The 23,066-nt window shown below is 47.6% G+C and overlaps 1 protein-coding gene across 4 annotated transcripts in view; it reads right to left on the reverse strand.

Moving 5' to 3' along the window:
• Positions 1–387: 387 nt before the first annotated feature.
• The window catches only part of BTBD9 (BTB domain containing 9), a 366,504-nt gene continuing 343,825 nt past the window's right edge, over positions 388–23,066 (reverse strand). For all 4 annotated transcript variants that reach the window (XM_011354554.2, XM_011354556.2, XM_023527551.1 and 1 more), the window contains exons 10-11: positions 21,949–22,027; positions 388–4,514 (exon numbers count right to left, since the gene is read on the reverse strand). In XM_011354554.2, coding sequence (XP_011352856.1) covers positions 4,317–4,514; positions 21,949–22,027 — 277 coding nt within the window. In that variant the 3' untranslated portion in view covers positions 388–4,316. The remainder of the gene's footprint in view (positions 4,515–21,948; positions 22,028–23,066) is intronic.

Below are 23,066 nucleotides of genomic sequence, written 5' to 3' on the forward strand. Positions count from 1 at the left end.
GCATTCTAGTTGCCCTGCATGCTGTCTAAACCATTCCCTTCCCCCTGTCCAGAAACTCCTGAGCAAACGCCAGGCACCAGAGCACTTCTAATTTAATATTATAATAAAAACCATGGTGGCACAGAACCATGAACTGCATTTTAAATTCCTAGGGCCACTAATGAGCACTGGACTCCTGCTGGAACTGTTGTCAGGACAAGCACGCAGAATCGATGGCTGCAGCTGCAAAAATAAATGGAGCATGGCCTGTGCCCACTGCAGCCACAGTGCTGCAGCCTTGGCCACGATGGCCGCCGTGCCCTGGGACCACCTCGGCAGCATCCAGAGGAATCGGTCGCCCACTCACGAGGCGGGATTAAACTGAAAACACTGAAAAGCAAACACTAATGAGGAAAAAAGGGAAGAAGGCAAATTTAATTTTCTTTTCCCCTTTGACATCTTTCTTCTCTGTCCAAAGGAAGGGTCTTAATTGAAGCCCACAATGGGGAATGCTCCCTCTTTATTACCACGTGACTTCGGCACGCAGGATGCTCTGCTTTTTATCACAGATTATACCTTCCGTTTTTCCTCTGCTTCTCTGCAAAGGATAAGTAATTACAATTTTGTTAGCTTCTAAATTAATAAAAAGGTGAAGTTGACTGGGTTGGAGCTGTCTGCACAGCAGTTTGACAATTGGGGCGACAGCATAAGTACTGAGCAATTTTTTGCACAATTCAAAAACTCATTTTTTTTTTTTTTTGCTGAGGAATCAGTCTAGCAAACATCCCATTGTTGCTGAAAATAATTTCTTTTCCCAACTCTTCTAGGAATAAAACACTTTTAATGTATTTGTCATTAAATAAGATTTAAAAAGTGACAATTTAAAGAACAATTGAGGAGTCCCACAACCATCATGGGCTCATGGTTCTAACTCAAATCAGCAAAACAAAAAAAGCACTGAGAATATGGGTAAGTGTGTGTGTGTGTGTGTGCGCGCGCGCGCGTGCAGGGGTGATTGTGTTATTCTATTACACCTGTTTCGAGTTGGCAGTGATTCCCGCCTTTAAGGCTGCCTTGACCAGGGTGCCAATCCCATTCGGCAGGTGCCCTGCCTGGCATGCTCGGAGCCACCCCACCTAGCCAGAAAGCGACTATGAAGGCCCTAATGAAGTTTGCTTTTTACTCTTCAAAGAAACACAACTTAAAATGAAGGGCAGAAGGTTCTGGCAGTGTTCTATTTCTTGACCTAGGTGGTGGTTAGGAAGCTGTCATTTTAGTTTGTAACTGACAAGTTATCATAATAAAAGACCAGAGGTCACAAGCACACCTCTGTCCGTCTCTACTGAGGGTCCAGCCTGGCCTGACCTTTCCTCAAACTGGACACCACCCAAGCTGTGCCTTCACGGGGGAGGGGGGCCACGGTCCCATATCATTCCCCGCTCCACCGGTGGCCTGGTTACATCTCCTTCCTCGAACGCCATCGCTGCCAGTGCCCAGAAACAGCCCCCACCCTCTGCTGCGCTGAGGGCTCTGCGGGTGTCTGCAACTCCTTCTGGCTGTGCGCCAGCCCGTCTTGTCACCCACAGTCCAGTTAGCTCTCTTGGTCTGGAGTTTTCAGGCCGTTTAGGTCTGGTTGGCCACAGGGGAGAAGTCCCGCACAGGATCGGCCAGGGCTCTAGAGAACGCCAGTGGCCTGGGGACTTCTCTTAGTTGCCCACTGATCCTTCATTCTCTGAAGATGCAGGCCTCAGTCTGGGCATGTCTGGTGTGACACACCTTCAATGGGTCTCCAGGTCCCCTCTAGAAGGCCCTGGCCCAGCCAGGCAAGCAGAAAGATCCCCGTCTGCCCCCCAAATCAGAAGGCTCGTCAAGGAATGCAGCGCCTCTGGCCTGGTGCCTAGAGTTAGGCCAGCGCAGGCTTTGCCAGGCTTCGTTGATGTCAGCCTGGCGTTGGGAGTGGATTCCATGCGAGCAATGCCCCCAGAAAGGCCAGGAGGCCTGGGGGAGATCGAGGTGGCGCCACGAGGCGGAGCCTGCCCTCGGTCCTCCCTGCTGCCATGTTGTCAGCGGTGCCTCGGTTTCCTCTTCTTTCCCTTCATCTGGGCATATGAAGTGCTGGAGGAGAAATGGAGGGAGGCAAACTCCGTTCTCTCAAGACAGACCTAGGGCTCGCATCCGGAAGGCGCAAACATCAAAGGAAATTCACAGCGGGCAGGAGGAAGGAGGCGAGGCCTGGCGGGAAGGGCATCAGTGTGGGTGTAGTGCTGACACTTTGCCCGCAGCCTGTGTCCCTTCAGGTGTGAGGCTGAGCTGCCCAGAGGTATTTAGTTACCTGAGCCTGGGGCAGCAGAGTGCTGCGTGGCCATGGGAACTGACCGGTCTGGAGACAGATGGTTCAGTCAACTCTTCCAGACCCTTCAACAGCCCACCCCAGATTCCGGGGCCACAGTGTGGCCTCTGAGCATGGGGACCCTCTTTGGGCAGGCGACTTTAGAGTTTAAAAAGAAGTCCTTCAATAGATGACACTTTCAAAACATTTGCACTCCGCCCTAGCTCCGACTTATCTGGCTGCCTGTGTTCCCTCACTGGGTAGCAAATGCACTGCTGGAGGAAGTGCTGAATGAATGGACAGGAACTCTGTGCTAACAGGTGACTGGGGGCTGGATGCTGAAAGAGGCAGTGAGCAAGCCACAGAGGGCAGCCACCCACTGTGAACGGGCGGCACCCCCACAGGTTACAGGATCCTCCCTCCCATAATCAAATGTAGGGCACCCCTCGGGGGTTCCTCTCACCTCACACAAGGGGAAGTGGACAGAGATCACAGATTGAGGGTGCAGAGGGAGACTCAGAGCCCTGAGCCCTGCAGTGGGAGGGAGAACTGCTGGCTCAGCAGCCTCCCCTCCCCCAGGACCAGCTCCTCCCCAGCTGCACTCACACAGGAGGCAGCCCTTCTGGCAAGTCCTGCAGTTTGACGCTACCCTACTATTCTCGTATCCATCACTCACTCAGAACTAAGTTACACCAGGAGAAAACAGATGACCCATTGCTCTTTGTACACCTGCAACCAATGTGGCTTTAAGACGCCAGACAGGAACCCCTTGTAAGTACCACCCCTCCTAAGCAGGGTCACAGAGTGTGCAGAAGACCCTGCGTCTGTAGGAGCTTCACATGGAGCTGATTGAGACAGACAGCCAAGGGAGAGCTCTGCAGATACGCAGACATCAAACAATCTAATTGAGTTACAAGGGGCACTGGAATGGAAATTACTAAGAGACACAAGTGTTGTAGCAAGAGCCAGATAAGATTGTTTCAGTGAGGACTGGGAGAAAAGCATTTTAGCACTGCTTTTTTCTTCAATCTCCGATCAAGTATTGTGGTCTGGGGGATAAATACAGCAGCCACCAAACACCACACCCGCGCTGCAAAGAAGGGGCTGCTCTCTGTATGCGGCCAAAGTGTGGCAATTCTCGGACCGGTCCAGCCCAGGCAGAAGTTGGTATACATTTATATACACGTGCTTCCAAACACTGAATTAGCAGGTGGTGTAATAACTATCCTTGTCAGCCTCCCAAGCTTGAAGGCTAGATACATTCCAGGAATGACAGGTTAATGACCCAGCAGTTCGAGTGATTATTAACGCCAGTGTCCATGGGTTGATTTGTTCATTGTGTATTTTGCTGAACTTCCTCAAAGGATTTTCCTTGTCAGCCCAGGTGTCATGATGAGCCGCAATTGTGCCTCATTTAGGAGACACACATGATGTTTCTCAGCTCTACCCAAAGCTTAACCGTTCAAAACTAAGGAAGGAAAATTACAGCGTCAAAGGGATTAAAACTAGTGATTCGCTGTTTGAGCATTTGAGAAAGATCTGGAACACCTATGATTCAGCAAATGGAGAATAACTAAAAGAAATAAAAAATCATTTAGTTCCCAGGGCAATGTGTCCCATAAAAGTACACACTCTACGGAAACCCATTTCCTAAAGGGTGCCCCCAGGTAATAAAGGCCTAACATATTCTCTTCCATTCAAGTGTTCGCATGCCAGTTTTGAATTCCGACATGGGCCTATTACTTCCTTCTGTTCCCTTGCCTGGGTTAGATTAGAGAGGTAGGGTGTTAATGGTGGACTTGATGAAGATTGAAGACCCATTTTCTCCCCCTGGAGACCAGCCTGATTTGAACAAATTGAGGAGAACAAAGCAGCCCACTCCTGTCCTTGGGAGAAACCTGTTCTGTGTGTTTCTGCAGCCAGGTCTGCTCCTCTCTGGAAGGGGGAGGAGGACACCAGTTCTTGCCGCCATCTGGGCCCACCCAGTCATCCCACAACAGTGCCTCCTTTATTGGTGCTGCCGGTTGGATGAGCGAGGGTTGGAGCCTGGGCTGGAAGGAAGTGAGTTGCCGCTGGGGGCCTGGAGGGCATGCGGGTCGAGCTGCTGACCGGCGGGGCTGGTGTCCCCTGTCCCCAGTTCCTCGCTGTTTTCCTCCTTCTGGCTGCTCTGCTGCTCTGGACACTCAAAGTGGACACAGTGGAACACCTGGTGAGAGAAGGCAAAGACTCCATGAGTGATAGGTCGGTGTCCCACTCTGGGGATGCCCCCAGTTGGGACGCTGTCCTGTCCAGCTCCGGGGGACTGCCACGCGGGAGCCAGAAGAGGGCCTTCCCACTCCCCTGCCCCTGGTGCAGACACCAGGCAGCAACTGGAAGGTTGTAAACATGTTTCAATTTGTCAGGATAAAAGTAAATGGACGGATGGTCTAAAGGTTACAGGCAGCAGGATTTAACAGCTGGATTCCTACAAAATGTTCTCACTGGATTACTCTATTGTCCCAGGAGCTCTTCTTTTTAAAATAATTAATTCTTGCATTTGGCAGTTGGGTTGAAAGTCAACAGGGGTTGACTGTGGTGATGGCTGCATGACTCTGTGAAGATACTAAAAACCACTGAATTGTATACTTTAAACATGAGTTGTATGGCATGTTAACATCTCAGTAAAAGTGTTACTTCAAAAAAAGCCAGCAGGCTTTACCCCAAGAGAGTACCCAGGCTCATCTCCAACGGTGCAAACCAGCCCCTCCCTCTCATGCTCCCTGTGTCCTTGGGGAGGGAAGAAGCTCTTGATGCATAATTCCATGCTGGGCGCCAGTGCTGGGTGGGGGGCGAGGGGTAGTTTGAGCCTGACACTCCAGTACAAAGCAGGACTCCACTGGTATGTGAGCTGTGGGGGGAATGTGGGGGTGAGGCGGAGGTGCAAGGAGGAGGGGCAGTCAGAGGAAGTCAGAGGGGGCCTTTCGGGGTGCTAACCCCCGACCTCGCCAGGCACTCATGGAAAGTCCTCTCTCCACTGGGGTTCCAGTTCTCTATCCGGAGCTTGTTCCGAGCTCTTTCAAAGGGAGGAATCACATCCTCTGCAGTGGTGGTCTTCAGTCTGGGGTACATGCAGATCTACTTTCTAAGGAACATGCTGGCAGCTTTAAAGAAATCAATTTCCAGATCCTCAAATTCCGTATTTTCTAAAACTGCCTGAGAACGTGACTGAATTCACAACACCCTTCCCCACCTCACAGAAGGAAAACACAGCCCTTGCTCAGGTGTGCTGCACTGGGGTGTGAATCCCTGTCACCCCTGGAAGTCCAGAGTGCAGCCTTCAATGACTCGCGGGCCCCGATGCCTCCCGGTCCCTGTGAGGGCAAACCTTGGCCTGAGTGAGATGTTCTGATTTCAGAACTGAAGAGTATTCATGACTCATGTAATTTTTAAAAATGTAACTGGAATCTTTCCATAATTATGAAAACATGTTCAAGATACACTGGCTAAAATCCATGGATATGTCTTCCACAGTTACTTTCGCATCTGGTGTGCCTTATTCAATGAGCTGGTTAAAAACTATTTTAGCAAATCATGTCATCAAATATTTATTTCTAATAATTAGTCCTCATCTTTCATCTTGTTTTTTTTTTCCTATCTGATATTAACAAAAATAATTGTACTTAAGAAATATTTTACTTCTCAAACTTAAAATTTTTAAGATTACATATATTTCCAAAGCTCTTTTAGGAGATGTGCAAACCAAATGCTAGAAGGCGGCTGCTGCTGCACTTAGGAGACTCTAAGCCCTCAATAGAATTCTTTTTTTTAAAGTGATTTTATTTTTTCAGTAGAATTCTTTGGAAAGTTAACAGGCAGGACCTGGAGGCAAGGAGAGCACGTGGTATGATTAGAAGTGTTCCAGGCAAGGGGAATGACATGGGTGAAGATGCTGAGGCGTAACAAGCTCAGTGGTGTCTGGGCGGATCCGAGTGACAAATCGTGGGGGGACGGGGAATTGAGCAGCGGGGCTGGTGAGGGCTTTGGAGCAGGAACCCTCCATGATCTGCTCACCCCATAAATACTGACTGGCTGCTTCCCCCAGGGCCCAGCCACTGCATCAGCTCCAATAACAGGGATACTGGCCTCGGGAGCATATGTGCTGGTGACATAGTCCCAGGATATTTGAGAGGATTCATCTGGTAATGAAGAGCAGGGAGGGAGACCAGCTTGGGCCAGCAGTGTCTTCTTTAACCAGTGGTAAGAACTCTGAGCAGGAAGCCATGGAAGCCAAGAAGAGGTGCTATGGTCTGTGAGGTATTTAAAGAGGAAAACAGACTGACCTTGGTAACCTATTAGTGGTGAGATTTAGAGGAGTGGGATCAATCCAAGGGAGATTCCAACCTTCAGGCTGAGATGAGCGGGTACGGGGACAGGGCGGGCTGCACAGCTCACGAGGGGGGCTGAGGGGTGTCAGGAGAGGCCCACAGTGGTGGATCCCAGTAAGACGAGGAGGCTAAGATCAGTGAGAGTGGTAGCAGGGAGCAGATGAGGCCTCGGCTGGAATGGGGTTTAAGGGTGAGATCCAGTTCCTAAGGGTCCTGGTGGCCCGAGAGAGTCTTAAAAGAAACTGATGTGCTGGGCCAGGGATGTGACAGGAACTGAGGCTGGGGGAGCCAGACGGCTACCAGTAACTAGGGCTGGGGGACCAGGAGGCAGAAAACCAGCTGCTAGAACCAGAGCATCTTGGACAAACACCTGGTAGTGCCCAGGCTCTCCACAAGGGGTTTCAAGGCTTTCCGCTTTCGGTCTCCAGGCTTCTCCTACGCTAGCCAAAAGCCCTGGGTAAGCAAGATGATGCAATTATTGTTAAGTTGTTGTTGAACTTGCAAATGCTGAGGCTAAATTGTAAGTGAGTAACTGTTTTTCAGTGATATGCCTGGAAAGGGCTGGTGGGTGCTTGAAGCCTGTGTGGACAGTCCTGAAAGGTAGGCCATATGGAACGGGGGCATGGCCATGATCCAAACCCAGGAGGGCGGGACACACAGCTAGCTCTCCACTGGCCACCAAGTGCCTCCAGGAGAACTGCAACCCTCATACTCCCTTTGGTAAGGAGTCCACCTTTCCTTCCCAGGATCTGCTGGCTGGAGAGGAGCCACGGAACTTTGGATCTGCCCATGTTTGGTGAGTCCATTCCTGGATAAGGGCTTGTCTGTAGGGGATAGGCACTGGTACCCTGGGAGTGGTAAGGACGCAGGGCAGGGCTGCTGGACACCTGCCACTCTCCCAGAGGGAGAACCAGGCAGAGGAGACTGCAGGGGGCTGAGTAGGTACAGCTGCGGCAGAGAGCTGGGGGGCCAGGGGCTGCCCCTGCTTCCTCCAGGAGCTCTACATCTTCCACAGCTCGAGCATGGACATGCACATGCATAATCGTGCACACATGCACCACACACAGTCATATGCACATGAACCCACACCATGTGCACATGCATACACACACGCACACGCACACACACACACACACCTGTCTACTGTGGAATCAAGTTCACAGAGAAGACAAATGTCATATCAACTGTGAAATTATGTTTAAAATATAAATTCCGTGCTTACCTTCCTGTATCACTTTTCCTATATTCCCATTTCAATTCATTTCTCTACCACTGTTTCAAATTTCGCATTTCAAACTCTAATATTGAGACTAAGTGAGGCATGCATCTTCTGTTCTCTTCATTTTAGCAGAGGCTATTTTCTCTTAGAGCGAGCTGATTTCTCTTCTTAAAGGCCTTGTGCTGTCCTCACCATGGTGCTTCCTGCAGATCCTCATGGCTGCAGCTTCCCTGAGTTAGCCCTGTCTCTCCTCCTTTTTCCTTTCTTCCTCTCTTCCTTTTATATCAAATCTTCCTCTTTGGGCCCATCTGCAGGTGCTTACCCATCGAGAGCCAGATGGGAAGGTCTTTTATGGAGATTTAAAAACTACTTGGGCCATCAGCTCTGACCTGAGCTATGCAGGGTAAATTTGAAAATCTCCTAAGCCGTAACAATGAATCTACTCTTCTCCATCAGCTTCACCTTCTTTAAGCATTTGAAGTGACAAGACCATCTTCTGGGAGTGATCAACCATCTCTCTTGCTTTATGAACACGTCTCTGTCCCAGCATGGGACGGTCAGAGGACACAGCCAGGCAGGCTTTTGCTGAGTGGCTAGAGCAAGCCCCTATGACCAAACCTCTGCTTCTTCACGTCCTATCCGATACTCTCAAGCAAGCTGCCCAAGGAGCTGCTTGGAAGAGAACAAACATCCTGTCCTCTTCCTCAATATGGCCCAGTTATACTTTGCCCCCGGCACCCGTGTCTCCACCTTCTCTGAACATGCATTTTACTGCACCTTCTCCTTCCTGACCCTGAGCTCTTTATCCTGCCCATCATGTTCTTTAATCGGTTATCTGTGTAATCCCCATGCTCATGCCCTGTCAATACCTCTGGAGGCTACTCCTCAGAGCTCCAAACTGATGCTAATCCCTCAACTGACTTACATATGTCCTATTCCTTATTACCTCTCAAGCACAACCCCCTCTTGTATTGAATGGGTTTTCTCTCCTTGTGCTCTTAATTTCCAGGTGAGCTCTTCTCAACTTGCCCTGCACCTTGCAAAGCTTCAGGGTGCCTCCTGCCCCAAAGCCCAGCCCTCCCTCCTGCCTCCGGCTGCTGGCCTGTCGGTTCTCATCTGATTCAAGGATCAAGGTGTTGGTTTCCTGTCTCTCGCTCAACGCCTTGCACATGAATAAACAAATCAATAAAAATCTTGTATTGAAAAATAAAGTTAAAAAAGATCTTAGTGTGGCCCAGTGCTGACTAATGGCTAGTTCTTCAGAACGTGCCTGTTACCTAAAAAAGGGTCCCTGTAAGTGACGCTATCTCGAGGGGCAGGGTGGCTTTCTGCTCCACACTGAGCTGGTAAAAAAGCCTGGGAAGACACTGTCTGCAGTAAGAACTTAACAAATGTTCACTGGCCTGGCTTGACTTCTGCTGTTGCCTCATTCTCATTGTTATTCTTACTTCTCTAACATAGGTGATGTTAACTGCACAACCATCTTAAGCCCATAATAGTGCCAATGGCTGCTATCCCTGACCACCTAATAATACTGATGGAAAATCTCTGCTGGCTGTTTTAGTGTTCTCCTAAGGGATATTTCTCCTTGAGAAATCATAACCATTCCCCTCCCCGCACCACCTCCCCTGACACCACAGAGCTCATGGTAGACCCCTCCTCCAGAGGCCCTTGGAAGTCCTAGCCACTACCAGCCCAGCTGAGCTCTTTGGTGGCTCTGGGTGGGTGTGCTACAGCCGGGGAGCAGTGACCAGACATGAGGAATGAGGCCGTCTCAGAGTCACGCTTCAGTCGGTGATCCCAGAGTCCCAAGAGTGTCAACAAAGAACCAAATAACTTCAATGTGGGTTCCCTGAGCATCTCCAGAGAGCCAAGGAGGCTCTGCCAGATTCGAAGGTGACAGAAAGGAAATAGTTACTTTTATTAAGTCACAAACTGAGGGGTAAAGATTCTAAGTGGAAAAGGGTGTTCTACAAATGGAAAGATGGATGAGGCCTGAAGTCAATGGAGAGGTAGAGAGTGTGCAGTGGGTGTCAGAGTGAGCAGGCTAAGGGCAGGCAGAAGTTGGGAAAGGACACAGAGGGCAGAATGAGCACGGTATATACCATAGGTGCGGCCAGAGAAGCTGAATGTGTGAGTAGATTTGGAGGTCAGGAGGTCTGAGTGCATTCATTTCACAAACACTTATGAGGCACCTCCTGCATGCCTGTGAAAGTCCTGGCCCCTCAGGGCGCACTACCCAGTGAGGAGAGCAGGCACATTAGTGGACAGGCAAGGAACTCTGGGCATACAGGAAACTATGAGGGTGTAGAGAAGGGGTCCCCAGCCATCCTGAGGGAGTTGGGGATGCTTCCTGGAGGAGATGTCTGAGCTGAGCTGGGAAGGCTGGAAGAGGGAGTCCCTGGTATAGAAGGAGAGAAGAGACCACTGCAGGCTCTCAAGCTGAGGATGCTGACAAAGAAAGCAGGAAGGTGTGGGGTAGGTGGAAGTGGGGGCAGTGGAGGCAAGAAGCCACAGCCCGAGGGACACAGGAGAACTTGGCCCAGATCTGGACAGGGAGCTAAGTACTCTGGAGAGAAGAGACTCTTAAAAAAGAAATAGTTCTTAAATTTAAATTATTGCAAAAGGAATACATGTTTATGGGGACAAGTGTTTAAAGAAAGTAAGTAGATGACAATAAGTACTTAAACCTTGTATAAAAAAATCATAATACAAAGAATTACTTTAAAATGGAGCCAGAGCTGCTGTCCCATAGGAACTGCCTTACGTGTCTTAAGCCTCTACTGTTTGGAATGCTAAAACGGGGCAAAATAATCTTTGTACTGAGCCTAAAGCAACACTATGCCCTAAAGAACTGTTTGCAAGGATAGCAAGAAAGCGGATAATATGATTACCGAATTGATGACTATAGAACTAACAATTTAAAAACTGTTTAGAATTAGCATCGCTATATTATCTGCACCAATAGAAATGCCTTCCTCCTATTGATGTAATTGTTCCCCTTTCATTTCTCATAAATATCCACTGCCTTTGTCTCCTAATTGGAACATTACCTGGGCTTCTGCCTGAATCAATGCTTCCTGAATAGCTATTCTTTGATCTCAAATAAATGCCTGTTGCCTCTTACTTTGAAAGGCTTTTTATTTTTAGGTTAACACTTGAAATCCCCTGAGAGAGAATTCAGCAATTTGAGATAAACAGAAAAGTGTCATTTTTAAAGGAATAATAATAGAACTTGCTAACAGACTCAGTAAGACTGATATAGGAAAGAAAGGGTCCACAGTGACTCCAAGGATTTTTTGGGAAGACAGAGACTAGCAGACTGTGGTACTACAGAAGGTGGCAGCAGCGGGTCCTCAGAGGGCTCTAGGCTCAGCCAACCACCAAGGACCTGTACTCATCTTCAGATCCTTTCACTGTTTTTGTTTTTGGAACTTCAAAGATCTCACTGAGCATAAACACTGACCAGGCATTGCACTATATCTCCCATCTCAGCAGGGGATAGGGTGGAGGCAAAGTGCCCCTGACAGGTACCAGGGTGCTGAAGGCACACCCCTGGTGGGAGTCAACCTCAGAGCCAAGTGGCTCCAAAGTTGTGGTCTCCTTGTATCAGGGTGCCAGCCTCACATAGAAAATTATAATAGCATGTGATCAATAATATGACTGGTGTGTGAGAAATTAATTTTGTCTAAAAGGGAGAGGTCAGGGAGGGTCACAGAGAAAGATGTGCATAAACTAGGTCTTAAAGAATTAGGAGGCGGAGAGGGAGAGGAGTGGCCTTCCAGGTAGAGAGGACAAAGGGAAGACTTCCAGATAAAGGTCTGGGTCCTGACACCTCACTTCCCACGCCAGTCACACAATGAGAGGCTCTACTCACCCCTCTGCAGAACAGTGTGCTGGTTCAGTCCTATCAGTTGATGATCCAACCCACCAGCCTTGAACCTAATATGATACCAGTACAAAACCAACACATAGCAAGGCCCTGGACTACTACAGATGCAAAATAAGCAGTATGGTGTGTGCACTTCACCATCATCTTGTGCAAAGCTGGGGTTCCTTCCTTTGGGACCCCAGGCACCTGTTGCAAATGCGTATCCGGAGAGGGGCCCTGTGGGAGGTCCTGACTCTGTTCTCAGGATCGGGGGTGGGAAGTGAGCCTGTCATGGGGAAACTGGCTCCTTCACTGGTGGCCATGTGGTTGGGCTGGCCCAAGCTGCCTCCACCCTGGCAGAGGTGCATAAAGGGAAAGAGGCTGGGGTGCCTCTGCTCTTTCCACAGGAAGCTGGAGGGGGTAGCTGATGGCTTGGGAGAGTTGACACTACCATAGGGGGTGAGGGGATGCCATCTAGAAATGTGCTGCCTGACCTGCCACACCCCCAAGCCCCTCTTCCCTCTGAGCACCTGTGGATCTCCCTGTCAGTGCAACAGCCAGGTCCTGAGTTTCTCTTTGCTCAGAAGCTTGTGTGATCCAATTTCTTTCCTCTGAACCTTCCCAAGACTGTAATACCCCTTAGAAAGGATGTGACCAAAAGCGAATGAAGCATACAAGGCAGAGTTGCACTACTGATTTATGCAAGACCATTACCATAGTCGCCGCATCATTTTCCCTGCCCCTTTTCAGCAATCACGCATCCCATTAGCCTGTTTGATTGCTGCTGCTCACAAAGGGGCACCTTCACTGAACCAGCTTCAGCAGCCTCTGAATCTGTCCCCTGAGAGGAGCTGGCTAATTTGGAATGTAGTCGTGTGTATGAGCCCACACAGCCTCAGTCACTATCTGGCGTCCTTTTCTGTAGCTGCGGTCTAGTATCGCTTTGCCCCTCCTCTCTGTGAGCCCTAACTTGCTATCTGTTTGAGACAGTCCGGGGTGCTCTTTTCTCTGTGAACCCTGGAAAGGAGGTGCACAAGTGCAGGAACTCCTTAGCGATCAGCCGGGTTCCTCGGCCGGCTGCTGCCTGTGCCTTTCATTATAGGAAAGCCCAAGCACTACCTGTTCGACACGTCCTCAAGGTTTTTAAAAGCAGAGAAGCCTCTGCTAATTTTCCCAAGTTGGCCTAAAAGTCCACTGTGAACTGCAGCAGAAATTGGGAAAATTTAATAAATGGTGATCAATGACCCTACCTTGCTTTTCTGGTTTCTCCCGAGTAATTTTCACAGACTGCTTTCATGCCAACCAATACAAATAGGATTTCTGATCCAACCTTTCAACTTACATTTACGAGGTGACGTATCTTGATAATAGATACCTACCTTTCAATGATATTTGCCCATAAGTCAGATACAAAGACATGATTTCTGAATTATACTACCCTGCAGACTTCCTATCTTCCTTTCACAGCATCTGGTATGGCAGCATCACACACCCACTCACCATGCAATAAACTTGAACTGATCCTAATGATGGTGACAATTAACATCTTTGTTACACTCCTCTCAGGAGCAGAAGTGTCACTCTATAGACTGTAGGGATGTTTTATTTTTGTTTCTTTAAAAATGAAGACCAAGTATTTCCAAGAAAACACCCCTTTCTATAAACCAAAGTTTTATGTATGGATATCTGAACAGCCCAAAACATTGTTTTCGGCTACGGAGCCCATTTCACGGGGAGACGTTTCCAGATTGTGACTAATACTTTTCAGGGTTGCTCACGGTGATAGGACACCCAGACAGTTTAGCACAAGTATTCACTCCTAATGGGTATAATGGGAGTAAGTTTCTTTGTGACACTGCTTATATATGGCAACAATAACTTTTCCATGTCACTTTCCCTTATTCGCATAAGCCAGGGCACCCACAAGTAACTGGAACTCCACTGTTTGGAAAGTTCTGGAGAAAAAAAAGCCTTTGTAATAGGTATCACCCCAGGCAGACTTCAAATTTTTGATTCTGTCTTTTCTGTGTGCACACTCTAGGTTTCCAGAGGTAGTGATTCTCTCAATTAACTTGGCTCTGGAGTAGTAGAGGTATCTTTATTTTTGAAAAACTAAAAAACAAAAAAAGAAATGTTCTAGTTCACAGGTAGAACGTGGCAGATGTGGCCTTACCAAGGCCCCCTTTCCTGCTGGAGAGCCTGGCCATGGCCCCATCTCCCTGGAAGGCCAGTGCATGTAGCCCCAGCCATCCTGGGCAGTTCTTCACTTCACCCAGGTAATGTGTGCCTGTTCTATCTAAAAGAGCTCCAGCTGCAGGGAGATTTCAGGCCTGACTCCTAACTGCTGGCTCAGCAGTGGGACTTGGTTTGAAATTATCCTCACAAGCTGGATGTCACCATTCATCTCACTCTAAGAGGCTCCCGGCACTCCGCTGCTTAGGTGCTAGGGGCACCTTCTTCCAGGCCAGTTGTTTGGTGCCAAGTGCTGCTCTAGTACAAGGGGCAATGACATGTGCTCACTGTGTTACTTTCCCTCTCTTCCCAATAAAATCTTTCATAATAGACATTTAAGTTTTAAAGATGCCTATAAAAAGCTCTTCCTTTATAATCATGCTACAAATTAAATATTTTTCTGCCTTTCTTTTCTGTCTCACTGGGAAGGAACCTTTAGGATCTACTGCCCTCTCCTTAAAGATAAGTGTCCTGAGAGCCAGAGTGGTGAAGTGGCTTGCTGAGAGTCACACAGCAGGTTGGGGGTGAAGCTGCCACCAGGGCTGAAGTCTCCTGGTCCACATGCGATGAGACTCTGCCCTCCCTTCCACCCACTTCTCTCTCTTCCTCAGCTCATTCCTTGCCTTCCTGCCCCATGCATTCTCAGGCTTGCTTCTTTATCACCCTTTCTTCTTAGCCTGATTCTTCTGAGGAACCTGACCTTGATCATTATCTGCACGTATAGTCCTTAAATTCACATTAAGCTCACCTTTAACCACCCTTCCATCCCTTCCTATATTTTTCACAATAAATGCTGCTAGACATTCTCATAGCCATCACAGCCCTACCATTCTCCAAGGTCTTGGGAATTACAGCCTTGCTGAGATCTTCAGTACTTCCTCGTTCCTCAGATCCAGATTGTCACAAGTAAGTCCTCAGAGCTGAATTCCTTCAGCATCCTGCACCAAAGCTCTGGCCCCCAGTCTGATTTATGGAGGGGCTACTGTGTGCTGGATGCTGGGCTGGGTGCTGGGACACAAACGTACCACAACATGATCTCTGCCTTCAAGGAGTAGAGAGTATTGGGGGACACAGGCAAAGCCTCCTTCTAGGACTATTATGCAAACTCACAGGTGCTAGGCTGGCCTACCTGATCCTGGTCTTGGGCTCTGATGCTCCAGAGCTTACCCTCTCTCTGGCCCACACCTAGTCTTGCCCTTGCAAATGCCACCTCTGCCTTGCACACACCACACAGGGTACCCAGGTGCATTCTGAAACCTGGTTTGTTGTAGTTATTTCTATTCCCCAGCAGGTTTTACTTGTGTGTACTCCTTCCCCATCACTGCCATGTGCAACCCCTGGACAACTGGGTTCTCTCTAGCAGAAGTAGGAGTTTGAGGGCTAGAACTGGGTCTCTCTCTGATAGGTGAGGTTTGCCTGTCCTTTGGCTCTGGATCTCTCTGAATCTCTGCCGCCGGGATGTTTGTGTCGATTCTAGTGCTGATAACTGAGAATTGTGGCCTTGGCAGCCAGTATATGACTGAGGTGTGCCTTCGGTGCTTAGAAGACATCCTCTAGAGGATGCTGCAGGAGAACTCCTTGGGGAGCCAGAAAGGGTGTGATAAGACTTGGGAGGTGGAGTCTGGGAAATAATGATTGCTAGAACAGGAAGGAGGGTTTTTTTTTTTTTAACAGAGTCCATTTCCCTGTGTGTTTTTTTTGTTTGTTTTTTTTTTTCTTCACTAGAGCCATATGTTGCTATGGGAACGTGGATGGCAGTGGGAGCCCACAGCCACTCACCGGCCTGACAGAAGCCTGTAAATAAATTGTGCCTCACTCCAGGCTACATGCTGAGTGGTCCTGGAGGGCAACTCAAGCAGCCACTTGCAGACTTTCTGTCCTGCTGGTGCCAGCTCCAGCAGCGCCTCCTGCCTTAAGCTCGTGATCAGATTCCCTGAACAATAAGCCTTGAGCATGTGCAGAGGGATCTGCAACCCTTCCCCACTCCTTGTAAAACTCTTCATATACAATCTCATGCAAGTCTATCCAGTCCCAAAGGGCCAGGCTCATTTGACCCATTTTACAGATGATGCAACCTCACATCTTCAGGACCTGGCCTCTACATCCATCCACATCAGCCCTCTACTTCAGTTCACTCCACTATATTTTCGTACCTACTATTAACTGCTATTCGCAATGTCACCAGAGTTAAGACACTTTCCATGTGGGTTGATTTCGCTCATGCAGTAAAAGTGCAATCCCCCAAAGGAAGGGCCCTGCCTTGCTTTCTGTCCTAGATCTAGCACGGGCTGCTGCAAGAGCCTGTCCACAGGAACCACCTGCTCACTAAAGTCTCACATATCCGGGCCAAGGCAGAGCTGGGTTCATTTCTGTGGCTTTACTATTATGCTTTTTTTGGGAGATGGAGCAGCCTGGATGTTAAGAGCTAGGCTGCTTGGATTCGAATCCTGACTCTGTCACTCACCAGCAGGGTGACCTTGTGCAAATCACTTAACATGGCTCAGCTTCAGTTTCCTCATCAATTTACCTTTTCACTTATTAAGACAAACATTTTTTGTGAAAACCAAACACTAACATATGCCTAAAATACACATGTAGGGCTTGTTGTATAACTATATACAGTGAATGCCATGAAAACACCACCTGGTCAGGATTCAGGAACGGTGCTGGAGTCCGTGGTCCCTCTATGTGGCTCTTTCTGACCCAAGCCTCCCCACCCCAAGGAAATCACAATTCTGGCTTTAATAATAATCATTACTTAGCTTTCCTTTTCTTTTTTTTGAAGTTTTACCACCTGTGTACACATCCTTAAATGTTATAGCTTAGTTTTATCTGTTTTTGACGTTTATATGAAAGCAGTCCTACTGTATGTATATTTTTGTGTCTGGCTTTGACATAGATCACAGCCCTCTGGACGTACTGCTCTTTACTTATCCATTCTCCCACGGGTGCACTATTGGGTGGTGTCTCATTCGGGTCTGGTATGAATAGTGCTGCTGTGAGCATCCTTATTCTTGCATCCTGAACTTGTATAAGAGCTTCTTTAGAGACTATATATAGGTGAGAAAATGCTTAGTCATCAGGTAGGTGTGCAAGTATTCAACTTTGGAAGACCATACCAAACTGTTCTCCAAAGGGACTGGAGGTATCCATTTATACCCCCCACAGTACTGGATGAGAACTGTCCATCACTCCTCATCTTTGCCAACAACCTGGTATTCCCCATTTTAAAATGCAGTGAGAGTAGAACCTACTTCACATATGAGGATTACATAGTATAATAAATATAAAGGGCTTGGAATGGGACCTGGCACATATTAAGTGCTCAGTAAATACTAGCTATTACAATACTAGTTATTATTATAAGGGTCCTAAACTTTTATAATGCTGAGGTATTTAACATACTTTTCCATTTATAAAAGTTTCTAGTTTACAAAACTTCTCGGTATGACTACAGAAACTCTGCCTTGGAATGCCATGGTATCTTGAGGACAAGAAGTTGAATCACTAAATCTCTTCCTTCATTTGGCTAACTGATGGGGAGAGGGAGAGGTGGATGGGCAGACCGAATGATTCATTCACTCGTTCAGCCAACAGGTACTCTCTGTGTATATCCAACAGGCACATGCTAGGAGCGGGGAATACAAAGATAAATACGACACAGCCTCTCTCCTCAGCTACAGAAATTCGATAAGTAAATGGAGCCCTGAGAGCTGCCTACAGACTGTCAATACCATCCTCAGTTTCTGTATTGACTTGGCAAAGGCTTTCATGTGGGTTCTTCTGAGCAGGAACACAGCCTCTCTATATTGCAGAGTTTTTCCTATAGTCCTATTTAACCCTTAGGGGTGCTTGTGCCCCTGAGCTCTCTGCTTATGAAAAATCACCCCAAAACTTGCTTTCAACCCATGTTTTCATAAAAGCCACAAAAAGAAATAGGTATAACTTCTATTTATTTTGATATACTGTGTTTCATAGGTCCACAGACAGGTCTCATTTGGGCCCAGGCTACTGTCTTTAAGATAAGAGTGGGCCTTTGTTACTTTGCTACAGTAATTAACAAAATGAAAATGAAGGGGTCTGTGAGAGGTGCTGCACCAGAACCAGCATGGCACAGTCACTGGAATTGAAACTTCAGATCCGCCGTGATATTTGTGGTATTGTCAACAAAGCCCCATTTCTAATCTTTATTTGGATGAAGACTTAAAAAAGGGAAAAGAGAGTGATGCCTTCCTCCTAAGTAGCTCGGTCAATTAGCAACTGAGGCAGGTGGGCCGGAATGACCACACGATTGCTGAGTTGGTGACTGAGACCACCATGAAGCAACTGAGGAAAGAGCCAAGAAGGACCTTTTTGCTACAGGTACTTGGGAGGAGCAAATGAATGAAAACAAATGAAGGATAGCAGGATGAGAGAGTGGATGTGCTGGAAGACAAACTGACACTTAGTGCTAAGTGTATGAGGAAGACAAAGTACACCATGTGAGTGGGCAGAGGATGTGCAAAAAGGTGTCCAAGGTAAAGGACAGAAACACGAGATGTGTGCCAAGCATGGGGAGATTACAGAGCAGAGAGGAGCAGAGCATCTCGTGCACCAACCCTCCCCCAAGTGAATTGAAAAGAAAATGTTCCAAGAAGTTAAGATAAATGACAAGGATGACACCGAGTACACAAAAGCAGGAGGTCACCGAAGAAAGCGGTGCAGTCTTCAAGAGGTTAAGCATTAGGGAATTTATTGACAGAAGTCATACACATAGCTAAAAAATTAAATGAATTCATTGCTGCGGTGCTCACAAAGGAAGATGAGAGACAGATGCCAGCAGCAGACATACACTTCCCAGAGGAGAGAGATGAAATGCCGCAGGAAATCAGAAGCGTGCCAAAACAGGTGATCAAGAAATCTGAACCTCCAGACTGCCGAGGCTGCTGTCATCTGAGAGTTGGCCTGGCCCGGATGGAGAGAAGTGAGGGAAATTAACAGGCCACAGACAGATGCTGAGCCCTGCATGCAGGGAGGCCTGGCCTGCTGGAGCAAGACAGACACATACCTGTATCGGGCAAGAAATCCCAATCTGGTTTAGCTCGGTAGGCCTCTACTATTCCAAACAGCAGCTGGATGTTTCAAGGTCGCATAGCTTCCACTGCCACAGTCGCATAGCTGTCAGCACCTCTGGCCACTTACACACTATGCAGGCCACTTTCTACCTGTTGCCAGAACAGTCCAACCCCATCTATTCTGAATGCTCTTTAAGCTGCACTTTCCCCACCGTGCCCTGGTCTGACCCTCCCTCTCTGGATGGGGCAGTACCTACAGAAAACAGTCTTACCCAGGGCAGTTTATTCACTTATTTTTCTCTTTTTGTTATTGCACAGACAACCTCAAATTTTTATGCTAAAAACCAAGTCCATTTATGCTTCTGAAATTATCATACCCACTCCAGTGCTTCTCAGCCTTCTCTGACTTAGGAATTCCTTTTGTTGTAATATATAACTGCACAGCCCCATTTACGAATTAAAGAAAAATTTAGTCTTTTTTTAAATGCTTTATATAAGAGATAAGTGACTGCAAATGAAATATATTTCATTTTAGCTTGATATATTATTACATAAATTTAAATTATTTTCCAATTTAATTTAAAATTTAAATTGTCTTCCAATTTAATAATAATATATACATAGTTAATTTAACAAGTTTAAATGATAAGAAAAATTGGGATTTATTTTTAAAAATTTGGTGTTTGGTTTGGGGATCAAATATTTATTAAAATGCAGATTCAAAGTTACTTTTATTACATCATCAAAAAAAGAAAAAGTGCTTTTATGACCAATGTTTAGAATTCTTTAATTCTGTGCTTTAAAAATTATCGAGTGGTTTACTTTTATAATTTTCAGGTTTGTTTTGAAATGAAGAGGTAAAAGCAAAGGTTTCAGGTTTCAGTTTACAAGTTTTTCTCTGCAAGAAATACACTGTGGGCGTGTATCATTTTTATTTAAATAAATAAAAAAGCAAAATGAATATAAATTATCACAATATTTTCACTTTTTAAAATGCTGTTTGAAGTCTCAGAAACACCTCGATGTACTCTGGAGAATTTTGATTCGACAAACACAATGTATGAATCTTAGAACAGCTATGTAATGTGCAGGGCTCAGTGCAAAATGAAAATGTGGAGCCTCTTGTTCAAAAGGCAAGTAAAAGCTTTTTTATCAATCTCTCTCTTTACCTGTCATGGGGTTTTCATTTGATTTAATGTTGCACTCTCCTGGGCACAGGGATCGCCTTAATTAAGGCCCCAGCAGACACTCACCGGCACCAGGGGCCCTATTCGGTGACTCGCGTGCAAGATTCATACCAACCCTGACCCTCCCTGCATACATGTCAGGGCCCCGTTGGGAGTGGAGAGTGGCAGTGTTTGTGGCGTGGGCTGAGGGTTGGGGGGCTGAGCAGGTACAGGCACCAGGGGTCAGAGAATGGGTAGCTGAGAACCCACCCTGGGAAGACAAGGAGGAGGGGAGGCAGGCTTGAGTGTGAGCTGAGATTCTAAGAGCTGGGTGGGTGCTCCACTGTCCCATGGGGCTTCCCTTGTTAAAAAAAATTCAAAGGTAAAATTGCTAAGAACTTTAGGATGATGCTGGCGAGCATTACACTTCAAGCACAGAGCCCCCTTCTGGGCATGAAGCCCGATGTAACTGCCCTGGTTGCACTCCCAGAAAGCTGGCCTTATACAGATCTGAGACAGATCATGGTAAGGTGAAATTGTAGAATTGTTACTGTTTATATGCCTTTAATTTATCTCTTAAAGTTCAACCTTACTGTTCCTCACAACCCCTGTCTTTAACCAGAGGCCCTTCAGAGGTACACACTACACATGTATGACTGTACCAAAGCAAGTGAATGACGAGCAGACTAAGTCAAGAGCACGGTCAACCGCTGGACATCAACCCTCACCACCAGTTGCTTACTCAACACCCACCTGAAGAACAGAAAAGGTAAGTGATTAACTATGAATTATTTTAAACTCAAAATTGAAACAGATACTATTCTCAACTTAAATTGTGTGAGTGACTCCCGAGGTGCCCCTGTGAGCCCAACGGGAATCCATGCTGTTGAGGGGACAACAGTTCAGGTATGCCTGGCTTGATCTTGGTTTATGTTGCTGTTCTGGTGCAATCACTACTAGCGCCCTCCCCATACTCAAGGGCCCTGGATTCCCACTCACTGCAGGCGCTGTCTTCTCTCTTCTGATCTAGAGGAGTCCAGTGCCCTTCAAGCCATTTCCATTCCAGACAAAACAGCATGGCAAGGTTTGAGGCCCAGGCACCTCACCTGGCTGTCACCCTGACCATGGGTACCAAATATGAGGGAAAACACCCACCCACTCTTCCCTGATTGAATCTAAAGGGGAGGGACCATCTACAAACAGCATGGTCCACTGAAATGACTGCCTGATCCTGGGAGCCGGGCCTGGGCACTGGGGAAGGTATAGGCCTGGAAGGGGGAGGCTCGCTCATAAACATAGGCAGCCTGGCATAGGACTGAGTAGACAGAGGAACCAGCAACCATGCACCATGGCCGCCCCCACGGGGCTGGTGTTCTTTGAACATTACACTCAGAGGGCCAAAGGACCTCTGAAATAGCTCTTTTGGGAGGACAGAAGACTAGACTCTGAGGACAGGGTATTTGACCTCTCAAGGTCTCTGTGGTTGCCAATTCCACAGAGAGGCTGGTAGGAGTAAGCAAAGCCATAGGAGTTGGCTTTCACTTGCTAGTGAAGAGACATTCGGAAATGATAATGATATCCCCACTGTGCAAGAGCTGGACTTTCTTCTGTGCCAAGCTGTCTGAACAACAGGCCATTAGCAGGTAGAACAAACAGTTCCACTTAACTCAGGATGTAGCATTTACCTGTACCTCATGAAATATCACAGTATCTTTCAAGAAAGAAGACCCTTACCTCATTCGCTGTGTTGTGTGTTCCAACGATTCGGATGAAGGAGGCAGGCTGTCTTTCAAAAGTTACTGACTGCCAGGACCTGTGAGAGGAAGCACAACCATTTGCCTGGTTAGACGGTACAGTTAGCCCAGCCCACAGTGTGGGCTGATGGAGCAGAGTACACTGAGGAAGGGCTTCCTGTCCTCTGTCCTCGGGAGACCTGTGCTGTAGGAGGAACAGGGGACGGAGACAGGGCTCCACCCAGTGAATGGCTGAGGGAGGCAGCAAGTACCTAGTGTCCCCATTCAGAGCCTACAATCTCATTAAAGGTGCTCCTATCTTTCTGTGAAGGTGATGTGGGGTTCTTATAAAGCTCTCCATAAACAAGCACAAAGTACAGACCAAGCCCACATTGTGTCAAGTGTGGCCAGATATAAAAGTGATCAAAGTTGGTGAGAGTTCATAAAACACATTTCCCCCTCTATGAGACAGGGCCTACCTCAGAGGGCTGCTGGCTGAATGGACGTGTCTGAGTGGGCACAGTGGCTTCACTGGAAGGTTCGGGGAAGAGAGTTCTGACTGAGGGCAGGGTAGGGCAGGGCGAGGGGACGGCAGTGGGGACCTAGCGCTGCGGTTAGACCAGTGGGGGTCACTCACTGTGGCACGAACCCCAGGCTCTTTGTCTGACTCTCCTCCCATTCAAGTGATAGCACCTGGGGAAGAAGAGGCAATTTCTCCAAAGGCCTCTGCCCCTCCCTTTCCAGCTTCCAAATGTACACCCCACTGATGGTTTATTCTCAGGACTACCCAGGCTCTGGGTGGGCCCAAAAGCAGCCTCCAAATTTTAAAGGCAATTCCTCATCGGTCAGCAGGGGCTGGGCCCCTCATTTAAAGCCCAGACGAGCAGCTCTGCTCTTGGTTTCACACTCACAGCTCATCAGAATGCACTGGAGGAGTGCACGGCACCCACGACTGTAAACGCCAATAATATTTTCTATGATAAATGTGAGGAGATCACAGTTGTTGCCGTCCCTCCTCCGCTCACACAGTGGAAATGCCAGCTGCTGGGAGGCTGTTTCCTGTAATTGTCTAATTACCAAATAATGCTACCAAAGAAAATACATGTATTTGCGGTTTGT

This window comes from Pteropus vampyrus, unplaced genomic scaffold (genome assembly GCF_000151845.1).
Source record: "Pteropus vampyrus isolate Shadow unplaced genomic scaffold, Pvam_2.0 Scaffold18, whole genome shotgun sequence".
Taxonomy (NCBI): Eukaryota; Metazoa; Chordata; class Mammalia; order Chiroptera; family Pteropodidae; genus Pteropus; species Pteropus vampyrus.